The sequence below is a fragment of the Xenopus laevis genome, chromosome 9_10S, assembly GCF_017654675.1.
Source record: "Xenopus laevis strain J_2021 chromosome 9_10S, Xenopus_laevis_v10.1, whole genome shotgun sequence".
Lineage (NCBI taxonomy): Eukaryota > Metazoa > Chordata > Amphibia > Anura > Pipidae > Xenopus > Xenopus laevis.
Window position 1 is genome coordinate 65700244 of NC_054388.1, and position 15116 is coordinate 65715359.

The window sequence follows — 15116 nt, forward strand, 5'->3', positions numbered from 1 at the left end:
ATGTGAGCTGTAATGTAGCTGTCATCTGGTATTCTACAGATACTGTATGATATGGTTGTCCTGTATTGTTATAGTGAACGGTGATTGTCTGACTTTTTATTTCAAGCCCCCCTAGCAATTATATTATCATCCCAAATATATAGGCATTAAACCAAGATCTAACCAACATTCAGGCTGAGGGGCCAATTCGCAGTTTAGGAACCATTGATAAAACAAATAATGTACCCCTACTGTCAAACATGTATATTTGAAGACATATATTTGGAGTAACTAAGGAGTTCCATGACCATATTAAGTATGAGGCTAAAAACCAAGTCAGGTCACAGAACTTTTAATTTCTTATGTCCTCATATTTTTTTTTTTTATATATTCTTTATTTTCAAGAAAGCAAAGAAATCATTGCAGAGCATAGAAGTACAAGGAAATGCAATATGATAACACATGAAGAAACAATACGTACATCAGTTTCAGCATAATCAGAAGCAAACTCCAATGAGAGCATATATCCGTTAGTACAAATGAGCCTCTGTAATGTGTCATCAGTTAAATCAAAAGACATGATAAACAAAAAAAAAAAAAAAAAAACAAAGGAGAAAGGAAAGGATGAAAGAGAAAGAAAAGAGAAAGAAAAGTCACTTGATCACTCGCCCGTCTGACAACAAAATCAACACGCAGGTTAGCAAAATAGACACATAGTATAACAGTCTAGTAAATCCTAGTAAGCTCCTAGTCCATGTGTGGCTATTTTCATCGATTTTGTTCCAGGTAAAGTACCCAAGGAGACCAAGTACCTATAAAAGCCTCTTGCTTCATGTGGAAATAACTGAGTAATTCCTCCATCCGCATGATATGTCCTCATATTTTATAACAAAGGGTACAGTACATTTTCCTTACACAATTTACAGTTGATCATGTGCTGATTACATCACTAGGCACTGTTTATAAATATATATTTTATATGTTTTGTGTTTTCACACATGTAATATCACAACTGTAAACTGCCAACAACATGTTATAACTGTTTTATGAACTTGTTTGTATAGATAATTCTTGATTTATGATTGATAGCATTTCTCTTTGGCCAGGTTGCAGTCAATAATTTCCCTTTGTAAAAGTTGCCATAGACGTTAAGATTTTTAAAAGATATTTTCATTATCATAGGATGCTAAACTTGAAACGATTGTTTAAATGTGTGATTTGTCCATTATCTAAAACAACCATTCCAAGTGGTATCGTCTAGTTGAAGGTAGAAAAACGGTGGGTAGCTGCCTGCGTGACCCTGCAAACAATTGGAAAATAGATACAATTCAGAAAAAAAAATTTAAGCTGACCAGTCGATTTGCTGACCGATGTCGGATGATCGTGCGATGCCCACTAACCTCACAATAATTTGATGGATTTCTCGGATCGTAGTAAAATTGGTCGTTAAGGAGAAGAAATCTTAACGTCTATGGCCTTAATGGACAAAGCAGTCAATGTGTCCATCTCAGTCTAGTAGTAATAGAACAACAATTTTGATGTTCAATAGTAAAATGTTCATCAGGAAGATGCTTTGGGTGTCAATATCACGATGCTTGTTTTAATAAAACATATACTAGAAACAAACAAAACAAGATAATTACTATTTCTTTTCATGTATTTTAATAATCAGGGATAAGATTAATATGCTTTTTCTAATTTGAATCATTGAAGTTTATGCAATTACAGCATGATAATGATCTGGAAAGATATCTGCATTAACATAATGAGAAGTGTAATTGGCATAGTTGTCACTTAATTCTTTATATATCTGCTAAGCAGAATGACAATTGAATTACAGTTAATTTTATATTTTAATTGTGGAGAACAGCTGACTGCCTGTACTGCATGAGCAAAAATATTTTTTAAGAAAACCCTGAAAATTATCTAGATTGGTTGCACTTGCGCCTTAAAATCACTGGAAATGATTTCCACATTTAGGTATACAGTTAATTTAGAAAAAGAAAGTTTGTTATATGCTATGAAAACTAAAATTCTGATGTATGGGGAAGCCTTGAAATATACAGTACAGTTGTTACTCCTTATCCGGAAACCTATGTAAGATTATCATATCTTGTATTGATAATAATAATAAATTATTATTATTATATTCCCCCCTCTTACCAGAGTTTACGGTTTTGAGCAAGCAGACAAATAATTCATAATTTAATCTGTAGAAATTGAGAAAAAACATAATTACACATGGAAAACAGTTCACCAATGAGAAATCTACTGAGCAAAAACTCAATTACAGATGCAAAAGAATCGACCAGTGAGAATTCTGATTCTCAGCACTGTGTCAGCCATCTTGCTCTTATCTTGCATATACTGATTATTGCGCCATTTTGGGTTCAATATATTACACTGGAATCAAACATGGGGAGGAAGGACAGCATCATAGACCTTATGATGTTTCATGGATTGAATTTGGTCTGCTGGTGTGACTAACAGGGGATTGGTGTCTGCTCTATTTCAACTGTTTGTTCTTGGTTTCAGGGTTTCTTGGATGCCTTCTTTTGAGGTCTGGGTGAGATCAAATAAGTCATTGTTATGGAATGTCTGAGATTTAATACGTATTAAAGGTCTATTTATCATAATTTAGAAACTACACTTGAAATGATTAAATAGGAAACCATTTGTACTTTTCTTAGTGTGTCCTACGGGTCACTGAACATTTTGATCTGAAACAGTTAGTGTTAAAACCCTAATTAATTTATTGGTTTAGATGTCTTTGAGGGACTCAGTAGGGAGGAGAGAGATCAGTATTTTCTTCCAATTAGCGTGTTAGAAAATCCAATCTTGATATCCAACCTGATTTATAGACATGTAAATATCTTTTGTGTGATGCTTGTGTTTGCAAATTGATTTGCTGAATTTAGTCTTTCACAGTTATTACTCTAATGACTGAGCTAATCAGATCAAAGACACTGTGCAATGCCTGTGCATGAAAACTGGTGCTAAATCTGCAAGCCACAATATTTACCAGCAGAGGGGATTCGCAAAAGTGACATTTAGTCGAAATTGGGTTAAAGTAGAGTAATTTTTTTGTTTGTGCCAAAAAGTTAAATTAACAGTATTTTCATTGATTTAATTACATTTTTCTGACAGATTTCTCAACAGAATTGCACAGTTCGCAAAAACATTGTTTGCAAACATTGAAAATTTTGGTCACTAACATTTACAGTGGTCTTTGCAAACATTTTTCGAGGTAACGAAATATACAGTCTTACATTCCCTCATTAGTGTAGATATGAATACATTTTATTTTGCTATACAGCAATATTCTTTTTAATTGTTCTTTAAATTCGGGCTCTTTTGTTAAAAATGTGTTCAGTCTGGATGAAGTGTATTATGAAGAACACACATTTCCGTATTATGCTAATCCAACATGCCTTAGTAGTTTTAGTTCTGCGTCCCAGGAGAAAACCCAAAGACAACCTTGAACAGACTGCTACTTTAATCAGTCTTAATTAAAGCTTGGAACCTGAAGCTGAGCAGATAAAGAGGAAAAGTTTTTAGCTATCTAAAAAAAAGTATACATATATTAAAGTTCAGAAATACAGCTCTAGCATTTGCAGGATCAGTGTATTATTAATGTAATGGCTGTTGGTAAGAGATTTAAGCAATTACCCTGGTATGAATGATTTGCTCTTTACTCTGCACTTCAAAACAGCAGATTTAATTGGCGAATAATCCTTAAAGATGGTCTGTTGGGTAAAACTTTTCTTTCTGTTTCTGTTTAAGCACCTTTGGAATATTATCCTAAATGATTCATTCATTCATGGAAAAAAGTAGAAGACGGTCATTTGATTCGATTTTCTTATGCAAGCACGACTTCAACCTATAGAATTCTACATACATATTTTCCCAAAATTGCTCTTAAAACTTTTGTTTTTGATGATAGTGCATCTTTGATGATTTTCATGGATTTCCTTCAAATGTTTACCCTAGAGGTGTTTCAGCTCCTTCTTGATGTTCTGCTGTACATGAATAAGAGGAGTCAATGAATTAGAGTTTGAAACAAAATAATATCTCAGCTTTAGACTTATATTTCCTTGGCAGGCTCAGGATGGATATCCAACTGCAATTAAAGCTAAGATACATATAGAGTACTTCTAGTACTCTATATGTATCTTAGCTTTAATTACCCAGAAATACTTAATACCGAGCTTTCTTGATCTTCCTGGTCTCCTTTCTATCTGATGAGATGCCAAACAGGGATGGGCGAATTTGACCCGTTTCGTTTCGCCAAAAATTCGCCGCCGGCGAAATGTCACAGACGCCCATTAAAGTCTATGGGCGTCAAAAAAAATTTGTCGGCGAAACGAGGCGAAAAAATTCGCCCATCCCTAATGCCAAACAAATTGGTGCATTGCAGAAATTCTGTTCAAAGAGCAAGATTTCTTCTGCCAAGCAACTGTGGAATTATACGTTCAGTGACCTCTAGAATTAGTGAATTGCAGTATGTGTAGATTGTAGGTGCATAATTTAAAGGAAATATAGTAGAATAATTATTGTTTATCATCCTTACTTTCTAACCTATGGTTACACAATTCTATCAAAATAAGTAACAGGCTAGACAGGTCATTTCCTAAAGCTGTTCTAATAAAGTTGTATTAAACATTTGCAGTATGTTAGGGGAATGATCCCAAATAGTATACTTGTACAGTGTATGTAAGTCAGTTCATGATCAGGCATGTTTGCCAGTACATGGTGCACTGGCAGATGGGGAAGTGAAGAGGAGAACATTTAGACTGTATCTATCAATTTGGCTCACTGATTGATCTGTCAGTTACCAACCAGTGTATCACCAAAACTAGACCTCTCAAAATCCATGTTAATTTGTGGGGGTTTTCCTTCATGTTTAAATGTTGGGAAAGAGGTGCTCATCCTTCCATACCATAGTTTCTTCTCTTGAGTGAACAAGAATTCTCCAACATATACTATAATCATAAGTCTGATTTAAAAAGATCCTCCAATGTGTCCAATGTTCTTTTTCAGTTGAGGGCTACCTTGGAGGGCCAACTAATGTTCAGGGTCTCCCAAAATTTTAATTGACCAAGCTGGGCATTGGTATTGGGAGAAATTTGAAACAGCACCACTGTATTTTTCTTATTTCTTAAAAGCCTTTAATTGTGCAAAGGGGCATCACAGCAACGTTTCAGGTCTTGCGGCCTTTTATCAAGCTTGATAAAAGGCTTTTAAGAAATAAGAAAAAAACAGTGGTGCTGTTTCAAATTTCTTCTATCCATGATGTTTCCAATGGAAAGTGGCCATTGAAGTGACGTTCACTGCCTTGATTGAATCCGACAATCGCTGTGCTGACTACTTACTACTATACATTGGTATTGGGAGACATTTTCCTTAGATCTTACCGTTGCTGCCCATAAAAAAAGCTACCGTGCCACTTCTCCAGGCCCTTTGAAGGGACAATCCCCGCTATTTGTTAATTGTCTTTTGAGTACTTTCTTTGATTCTCAGTACATGTCAAGAAGCAGACAGGAATGCTTTGTTCTTACCCAAGAGGACCTAGAAACTGTTGTATTTAGATAGATATCAGTGCACATACATATATTTATAGAAAATGCTCATGGTGTGTTATTATAAAAATTGCTAATAAGAAGTGAAAACATTTATGGAGGAGATGAACTTCCTGAATGTTAAATGATAGTTTAACAACTAAGAAAAAGCACAAAAACAGCTTACCTTTAAGGAACAGTAACACTAAAAAAATTAAAGTGTTTTAGAGGAATGACAGCATAATGTAGATTTACCCTGCTCCGGTAAAATGGGTGTGTTTGCGTCAGAAACACTACTATTTTAAATCAGTGTTGTCCAACTTCTGTGGTACTAAGGGCCGGAATTTTTTGGGCGACATGGCAGAGGCCGATAATGGAAGCCTGTGTTGACCACTCCCAGTTTTAAAACACAAATGGTTGGTCATAATAAGACATGCCAAAAAATCCATATGAATCCTTCCCCCCTGGGGCTAGCACCACAACTCAGCGAATATATAATAATAATAAACCCCCAGAGCAACCTTCCACAGTATAGCACACACAGGGGGCATAGTGCAGGCAGAATTTGGCACACTGAGTAGAGAGGCAGAATATGGCACACACAAGCAGAGAGTCTGGGATGGAAGACAATGCAGGGGATAGTTAATCTCAGTATTTATACCTTTTAATGCTTACACAGCAACCAGACTTTGATGGGGGGGGGCTGGCCCGCGGGCCACCAGTTGGACAGCACTGGTTTATGTAAACAAGCTTCTGTGTAGCCATAGGGGAAGCCACTGAAGCAAAGGATACACAATAGATAACAGATATGTACTGAAGAATCCCAGAGTTTATCTGTTATCTGCTGTGTATCCTGTGCCTTTTCACTTTTTTCCAGCTTGAATGGCTGTCACATGACTACATAGCTGCTTGTTTATATATACTACATTTGTGTTTCTGAAGTGCACACAACAGTTTTCCCAATGCAGTGAAACTCTACATTATATTTCCGTTCTTAAAAACAATTACATTTCTGAGTGTTACTGTTTCTTTAAAGACTTGGACTGACACAATTTGTTGACCATCATATGTACAAGTATGTATATGTATATAATGAAGCTGCGCCCCACTGACAACTCTGTACAAGAGTCTTAATTGACCCAATTGATTTGAGAGAAGTAAAGCACATTAACTATTTGTCTGTTACAGGCACAGACTTCAGAGTACAGATTTTTACTTTGGATTGTTCTATCCCATTAATCCCCAATCAGTGACTTGTGAGCAACATTTTGCCCCCAACCCCTTGAATGTTGGTCTTGGTGGCCTCAAAGCAGGTGCTTCTATTTGAATTCCAGGCTTGTAGGTATAATAACCAGGTGTACTACCAAACAGCATCCTGTAAGCCGCATTGGGGCTACCAATAGTCAACCACAGCAGTTATTTGTCATCCCCAGGGACGTTTTTTCATGTTTGTGTTGCTCCCCAGCTCTTTTTACTTTTGTATGTGGCTCATGGTTAAAATAGGTTGGGGACCCTTGTTCTATCCTATTCTAGACCACATAGCTGGTCTAGGCTTATATGGGTTGGTATGGATTACAGATCTAATTTTTAAGTTATGATAAATAAAGGCCAGTATTTTTAGGAGATGCTAACATAAAAATGGCATTGCACTGCGATGACTGAAATCTGGCCGTGTGTCTTTGCAAGACATAATATCAAAAGTATCTTGTGTATTCTTATTGCTGAGTCTTCTGCTGAAACTTCTAGACACTGTTTCTTATAACAGAATGGCTTCATTGTTCCAAGTGCTAGAATCAATCCTTTGTGTGAATGACAATTTTCTTGTGTACGTGTAGATAAACTGTGTGAAATGCAATACATTTTTACAAATGCCAGGATAAGAGATTACACATTCTTTAGATATCTTTTTAAATGCTGTCCATATGTAGTCATGTATGATGCTTCATCCTTTACTTTATGTGTTGGTACATTGACCATGGCAATTTTGTTTTGTAGGTTTATAGCTAAACCATGTGCATTGGCCCTGAAAATCCAAGCAAGTGGACCACAGAAGGCTCAGTACAATGCCATTCTTGAAAAAGTCTTCACTTCAATCACAAAGGTATTGTCTCTGAATATAACCATATTTGCCCCTACATCTTTATGGTCCTTTACTTCTCATGTAATAAACTGTTATAAAAGTGGAGATTTTTGCCCTGTCTCTAGTAAAAGTGGAGATGTTTACCCTGTCTCTAGTAAACCAAAGCAACCAATCAGCACCAAGTATTATTTACCGGTCACCTCTTTAATAGCATACTGGATGCCTCCAGGGGTGGAGCTATAGATGGGTACAATGAAGTAAGTAAATAATGATCCAGATGTGTCTTCCTTCCGTTGCAGGAGGCATCTCCAGATGCTTTCCAGGGCATATAGTATATGAATAACATACAGAAAACAGAAGTTCCATCAGCAGGCACTCTATGCCCCCTTTACTTTAAGATGTAATAAACCATGCTGAATGTGCTCTTTATTTGAATTCAAGAAAATGATGGCATTAACACATTAGTAGCATGCCACAAAGTCTGATTGTTCTTATTCATTGACACTTAACTTCCCTGTCATTTTACCGATGATTTGTTCATTTTGTTCTCCTTCAATTCTGTTTTATAACTGTACTAAGACCATCAGTCTCCACATATGGTAGATTTATACTTCTCTCTGGCTAACACCCACTAACAACTGAGTTTCATCAAACTATTAAATAAAAAAAAGTTCAAAACTGCATGAGGTCTCACCTGCGGGGTCTGATAGAGTTGCTGCAATTCTGATACAAACACTTGTCAAGCCATCAAACTATCATTGTGTCTCTTCTTCAATCAAAGATGAACTTCTTCTTTACCAAAGAGAAACACTATCATACAAATGTTGTTGGTTTAACCAGAACATCTGAATATGCTAAAGGTGACTAGAATTCCTACACACAGGACTGCTAAGAGAAACCCTCAGAACATGCTAGGTCCCTATCTAGTTAGTGCTTTTGTAACACCTTGTGACTCAAAATAGTTAGATTCTACATTTCTGGACTTCAAGTTTAACCATTCTGGAACATCCTCTCCTCCTCCAGTCCTTTCATTTGCTTGACCTTCGTGGCACGGCCCTGTCCTGGTTCTTTTCTTATTTCTCAAATCATTGCTTCAGTGTCTCTTACAATGGAGCATCATCTTCTCCCCTAACTCTTTCTGGAAGGGTTTCTCAATGCTCTGTCCTGGGGAACTTATTATTTTCTCTCCATACTCCCTCCCTCTGCAACTTATACTCAGATCAATGTCTCCTCTCCTGATTTAGACCCAGATCTCTTAACCTTAATCACTTTCTCCCTGTCTGCTACAGTATGTCTACATGGTTTTCACAACCTTACCTTAAATGAAACCTTTCTAAAAATGAAATGGTTTTGTTTCCCCAACTAATACCCATAACATCCCAGAAGCAAGGATCATATCTATCATCAATTCCACTATCACCCCCATCTCCCCAGGCCCGGTGTCTTGGGGTTATCCTAGATTCTGCAGTGACTTATTAAATCATGTCACTTTCACCTAAGGAACATATACAAAATACGATCATTTATCACAAAAGGTGATGCGAAAATTCTTATTCACACCTCATAGAATTTGTTCTTTGTATAAACACATTAATTTTACATTGCTGAAGAATATATTGGTGCTCTAAAAATACATGTTAATAAAGTCAGTTGTCATAGGGCTACAGTCCTACAAAGAATAATCAGTATATGGATGTCAGATCAAATAAACACAGTCTAGCCTTTTGTATTAACTATTATTTTTATGTTTGCATTGCAGCACCCTGATGAGAAGCGTCTGGATGGGCTTTCTAAGCAGCTGGACTGGGATGTGCGTAATATACAGCGTTGGTTTCGGCAGAGGAGGAATCAAGAAAAACCGAGTACACTCACTCGGTTCTGTGAGAGCATGTAAGGGGTCATTTTCTTTTCTCCGTCTAGGCTAATAATGGGCAACTGGAAACTTTTCTAATTTTCAGGAACTGCATCTCCCAGCATCCCCCTGACAGCAATGCAAGGTAGAAATTGGCCACTTATGACCTCATATGTTGATTGCACAATACAAAAGTGCTAGACAAACAGTGGCAGGAAGACTAAGGGCTATTCCACACGGGGAGATAGCGACGCGTTTGCGGTCGCGGCGACAAAGCGCCGCGACCGGCGCAGGCGACAGTTTTGTATGGGCGCCTATGTAAAAACGCCTGTGCTAACCACACGAGGCGATGCGCTTTTCAACAGTCGCCTGAAAAAGCCTGGCGAGGCATTTTCACGCGTCGCTATCTCCCCGTGTGGACTAGCCCTTAGACTTCCCAAGTTAGAGATCTCCACGGTCCTCTAGAGTGAAATTCCGCCACTCTCTATTCATTTCTATGGGATTTTGAAAGGTGTTTTTATCAAAAGATGAACTTTCAGTTTCATCCATTGATAAATACTCTTTTAAAAAAGAGAGTGGCGGAATTTCACTGTAGAGGACCGTAGAGATCTCTAACTTCACTTTTTTGTGAAGTCTAAGTCTCTCTGCCACTGTTTGTCTAGCACTTTTGAATTTCCCTCTAGAGGACTGTGGTGAACTTTAACTTCATTCTTTGATAAATATACCCTTTAGACTGAAGGCCAGTTAGGGTGAGAATTGGGGATACTTGCTATTTGCTTTCCTAGATACACCTGAAAGCCCAACTTAAAGATCAGTTGGGTCGAGATTTGGGGTGAAAGTATTTGCTGCCCTTGATATTTTTTATACATATTTGTTCTTATTTTGTCACCTAAATGTTCTCTTATTTTGTGATTTAAATGGGACTTTGGCTAAAGATCTTAAAGGGCGACCCTGGTAAAGGTCAGTGTTTCAGATGGCTTGAACTATTGACAACCCTAGACTCCCTCCAGAAGCCATCTTGCTGAACTGCACCACAATGGAAGAACACTGCAACACTGACCCATTATCAATGCTAGTGAATAAAAATCAGAGTAGTACAGAGGGTTTGGCAGCTGCCATATGATCCACCCTGACATCAATTGCACATACTCTTGTAGGGACCCCTACTGGGTAATCTGCCCTGCAGCTTTAAGGCCCCCACCTTTTTTCTTAGAGTGATCTGCCAGGAGAGAATGACACTCCCCTGCTACACTGCTATATAGTGTGTGTAGGGAGTGGCCACTTCCTCTTTGGCCTGTGGATGAGTGATCCAGCTGGGTGTGCTCAGGGGAGCCTGGGCACAGCTAGGCCCAGAAAGGCCCATGTACTTTGAAGAAGAAGTCGGGGACCAGGTAACCCCGTCAATGAGGAATAGTTGCACTAGGGCAGACTTGTTATAGTCTCTCTAGGAGAGAAAGGCAGAGAGGTGAGAGAGAAAGAGCAGCTGAAGCTCCAACAAGGATTTGCAGTAAGGGAGTAGCTTCCCAGAGGCTTTATGTGTTGCCTCCAGTCAGGGACCTCAGTGAAGAGGGACTGTAGGGTAGAAGCTGCTTTCCTGACAACTTCCAGGAGGGAATGTGTGTGAATACTGCAAATGCCTAATGGAGACCTTTCCTCTGTGAGAAATGCCTAATGCCTGCAGCTCTGTGTGAGAAATGTGCTATTGCCTCAGCTCCTGTGTGACTACTAAACCTGAAGTCACTTGCCTCGTGCATAGTTAAATAAACCGTTTCTGTTTTACTGCAAGAACCTCCTGGCGCCCATCTTTTGTTGTATGCACAGTAGCCTGGGGGGATGTAGTTGCACTACACCATAGAGGGAACACTTCCACATGGCGAAGGCCCTGACCCTGTTGTGTGAAGTCGCGTGTAACCCATGCTTCTACTGCTAGCTGGACAGTTTAACTATTTGTGTGCTATGCAGCCCAAATAGGTGTTACACTCTGTTGCTTTGGAAATTACATCAAACAACAAGAGATGGTGGCCTTCAATCCTGCTGAGCTGCTCTACCTTTTATTCACAAGTATAGAAGACAGGGCAGTATTGGGGGTCTGCTTTGGTTTGGGAGTGGGGGAGGCCTGTTGAAGGGGGCTAGGGTTGTTAAAGCACTTTTATCCTCCCTTAAACTGCTGCATATTAAGGTGCATTGCGTCACATCAGTCATTTATGTATAATTTACACAGCATACTGCCTATTTAAATACTTCTCCCCAGCACAGAAGCCATGGCAACTTAATGATTACTTAAATTAAGATGTTTTAAAAAAAATGTTTCACATTTAATATTGCAAAGTCTTGTAAATTAAGCTAATTAACATTTCCAACAGATGTCTTTCTCTGTAAAGGGAGAAAAGGATGGGGAAAAAATCCGTTTGACCCTCTGATAACAGAGCATCGGATAATCTGTATTCCAATTAATGTGCCATAGTTAATCCATTTAACTAGTGAACTTCAAGGGATCATAAACCTAATGTCAGACTCATGCTTATTAAATCAATAGTTTGCAATGAAAATCAATTTTAATTCATGCTATCTTGAAAATTTTGTTTTATGGGGCTAAAATAGTTATTAAAGATTTTAATATATATTAAGGATGTACTGTATACAGAAGCATTATTAGTACAGTATATGACAGACTATTGGTGGTTATGTCCAGGTGTTCTATTTCTATTACATTCTCCAAGATCCACACACTGACCCCCACCACAAAGAATAGTCTTTGTGATGGGTATCTGTGCATGGTTCTTTCATGTAGAACACCTGGAATGCTATATTGATGATGTGTCCTAAGAAACATAGGAGCAGCAAAAAACATCCTATTTTTAGGGCTCTGGTTTGAATTAAGGCATACGCACACCCCAGATAAAAAGGTACATCTCAACAAAGACCTCCTCTAAATTCTGAGGCAAGGGGGAGGATTTAGTTACATAGTTACATAGTTAAATCGGGTTAGACAAAGTCCCTCAAGTTCAACCCCTCCAAATGAAAACCCAGCATCCATACACACACCCATCCCTACTTTCTCACAAATTCTATAGACCCATACCTATACTAACTATAGATCTTAGTATCACAATAGCCTTTGATATTATGTCTGTCCAAAAAATCATCCAAGTCATTCTTAAAGGTATTAACTGAATCAGCCATCACAACATCACCCGGCAGTGCATTCCACAACCTCACTGTCCTGACTGTGAAGAACCCCCTACGTTGCTTCAAATGAAAGTTCTTTTCTTCTAGTTTGTAGACATTGCATGCTCCCCTAACTGAAAAAGGCCTGTATTATCTTGTAAAGTATTCAACAAGTTGGATGGATGAAGGGTTTCATCATAGAATCAAGGGTATTGTAGTATATAATACAAGGGTAATGTAGTATATGGGCAGTATCCCAGAACAACCAAGAAGATCTGTGCTTTCATGCATTTAACTGTACTAGATCTAGGGTTGCCAACTTTTTTTTTCACTGATAGCAGCCTTCGGGTCGGGGGACTGGCCATGACATCACATGGCGTAGGTTTATGATGTATATGAAATTACTGGATAGGAAATGGTGGCTGGGGCAGCGGCAACTCTATTGTGAAAAGACTGGATCAGCAGTGGAAAGGGAGAGGAGGAGTATAGGATTTGCAGAATTACCAGCAGCTGCATTCCCAGTAACTTTGTAATACTGGTGCTGGTGATTTACTGTCTGTGCTGGTTAAATACCAGCCAGGTGGCAACTGTAACTAGATCTCAACACAGAAAACTAACTGCTGATTGGGCTCCATAGATTCCTGGACTGCAGAAGACTTTCAGTAGTAGAGAATCTCCCAAATGTCCTTAATTTCCTAATTCAGGAACTGTAAAGATGTCAACTGTATTCCAAAAACTAGTTAGCTTCAGGTCTCACATACGACCCATGCAGCACAGTACCTTTCTTTAGCTTTTAAATTTTCACAACACACTCAGATATCACTCAGATATACAGGTATGGGACATGTCTCTCACACTACCTTAAGCCTACTAGAAAAACATGTAAACATTAAATAAACCCAATAGGCTGGTTATCTTCCTATAAGGATTAATTATATCTTAGTTTGGATCAAGTATAAGGTAATGTTTCCTTATTACATATAAGAACCATTTTTAAAAAAAAAAATTAAGTGGAGTCTATGGGAGTGGGCCTTTCTGGATAACAGATCCCATAATGTTTCTTATTCTGAAGTATTTTCAATCTAGCCTGACAAAATCAAAAGCCTGGTTTAAAGGGGACCTTTCATACTAATAAATAATTCTGAATTATTTTCTATTGAGCAAAATAAACTTTACTTACACCATATTTATAAGTTACATTTTGTTCCCTTCAGTCTTGGAATTTAAAATCACATCAAGTAGGCAGGAGCAATTTTGTGGCAATTTGTTATTAAGATTAAAATTGTGTATCACCCCAAAATCTTGTGTATGCACCAGAATGGGGGACATTATACCCATGTGCAGTGTCCTACACAATTATAGAGTGTGAGGAAGGAAGGGGGAATGTGAGGAATTGCTGAATGGAATGTGAAAGTAATTGACTGCCCCACCTCTATGCCTCATCATAGAGGCAGGCAGGTAATATTTGATTGACAGCTCAGATATTCAAACACCTTTATAACAGGTATGGCTGTTTAAATAAAAAAAAAAGGATTTGGGTTCCATGTTTAATTTGCAAAGGACTTTTATTACACAGCTTTTAATGTGTAGGTGACAGGTCCATTTTAATTACATTAAATAGGAAAGGCCCTTCACTCTAAAACCTTTTTAGAATGAGAACCTGCTATTTATATTTATTTTTATATTGATTTATATTGTAAATATTGTAATTGCCTTGCAGTATCATATAGTGGCACACTGTTAAAAGCAGATGGCAGGTCTGGTTTTATAGCTTATTCTCTTTGATGGAGCGCATTGTTAATTAAATTAAATTAAATGGCTTGCTATTGACACAGTGTTCTTATTTATTAGCTCTTGCTGCCAATGACACAGCATGGCAGGGATATCTTGAAAGCAAAATCTAAGCATTGCAGCTACAGCAGTTATATTATAATAGACATTGATTGCAGTTCTCTCACAAAATTGTAATTAATATTTCATTCTCTGAGCACATAGCCCTATCTCAGAATTCTTTATGAACTGTTTTGGTATGTACCTAAGTAAAGGTAATGAGATGTATGTTTACTGTAAAATATATCTACAAAGTTCATTTTGGCCCATATTCATAAATACAGTATACATATGTACAGGTATGGGACCTGTTATCCAGAATGCTCCGGACCTGGGGTTTTCCAGATATACAGGTATGGGACATTTCCCTCACACTAAACATTAAATAAACCCAATTGGACGGTTTTGCTTCCAAAAATTATTTAATGTATCTTAGTTGGGATCAAGCACAAGTTACTGTTTTATTATTACAGAGAAAAAGGAAATAATTTTTAAAAAAGTGGATTATTTGATTATAATGAAGACTATAGGAGACAGCCATTCCGTAATTCGGAACTTTCAGAAAGAGCCAGCACTTCATGATGGAACTGCTGTCAGACATGCTACTGTTTCTCCTGCTTAATGTAACTGAAACCGTCACAGAAGGGCT

At 37.8% G+C, this 15116-nt stretch overlaps 1 protein-coding gene across 3 annotated transcripts in view; it reads left to right on the plus strand.

Moving 5' to 3' along the window:
• LOC108702983 (ceramide synthase 6) overlaps positions 1-15116 on the plus strand; it is a 74870-nt gene that overhangs the window by 22258 nt on the left and 37496 nt on the right. For all 3 annotated transcript variants that reach the window (XM_041578534.1, XM_018238845.2, XM_041578535.1), the window contains exons 2-3: positions 7533-7638; positions 9377-9507. In XM_041578534.1, the coding sequence (XP_041434468.1) occupies positions 7533-7638; positions 9377-9507 (237 nt within the window). The remainder of the gene's footprint in view (positions 1-7532; positions 7639-9376; positions 9508-15116) is intronic.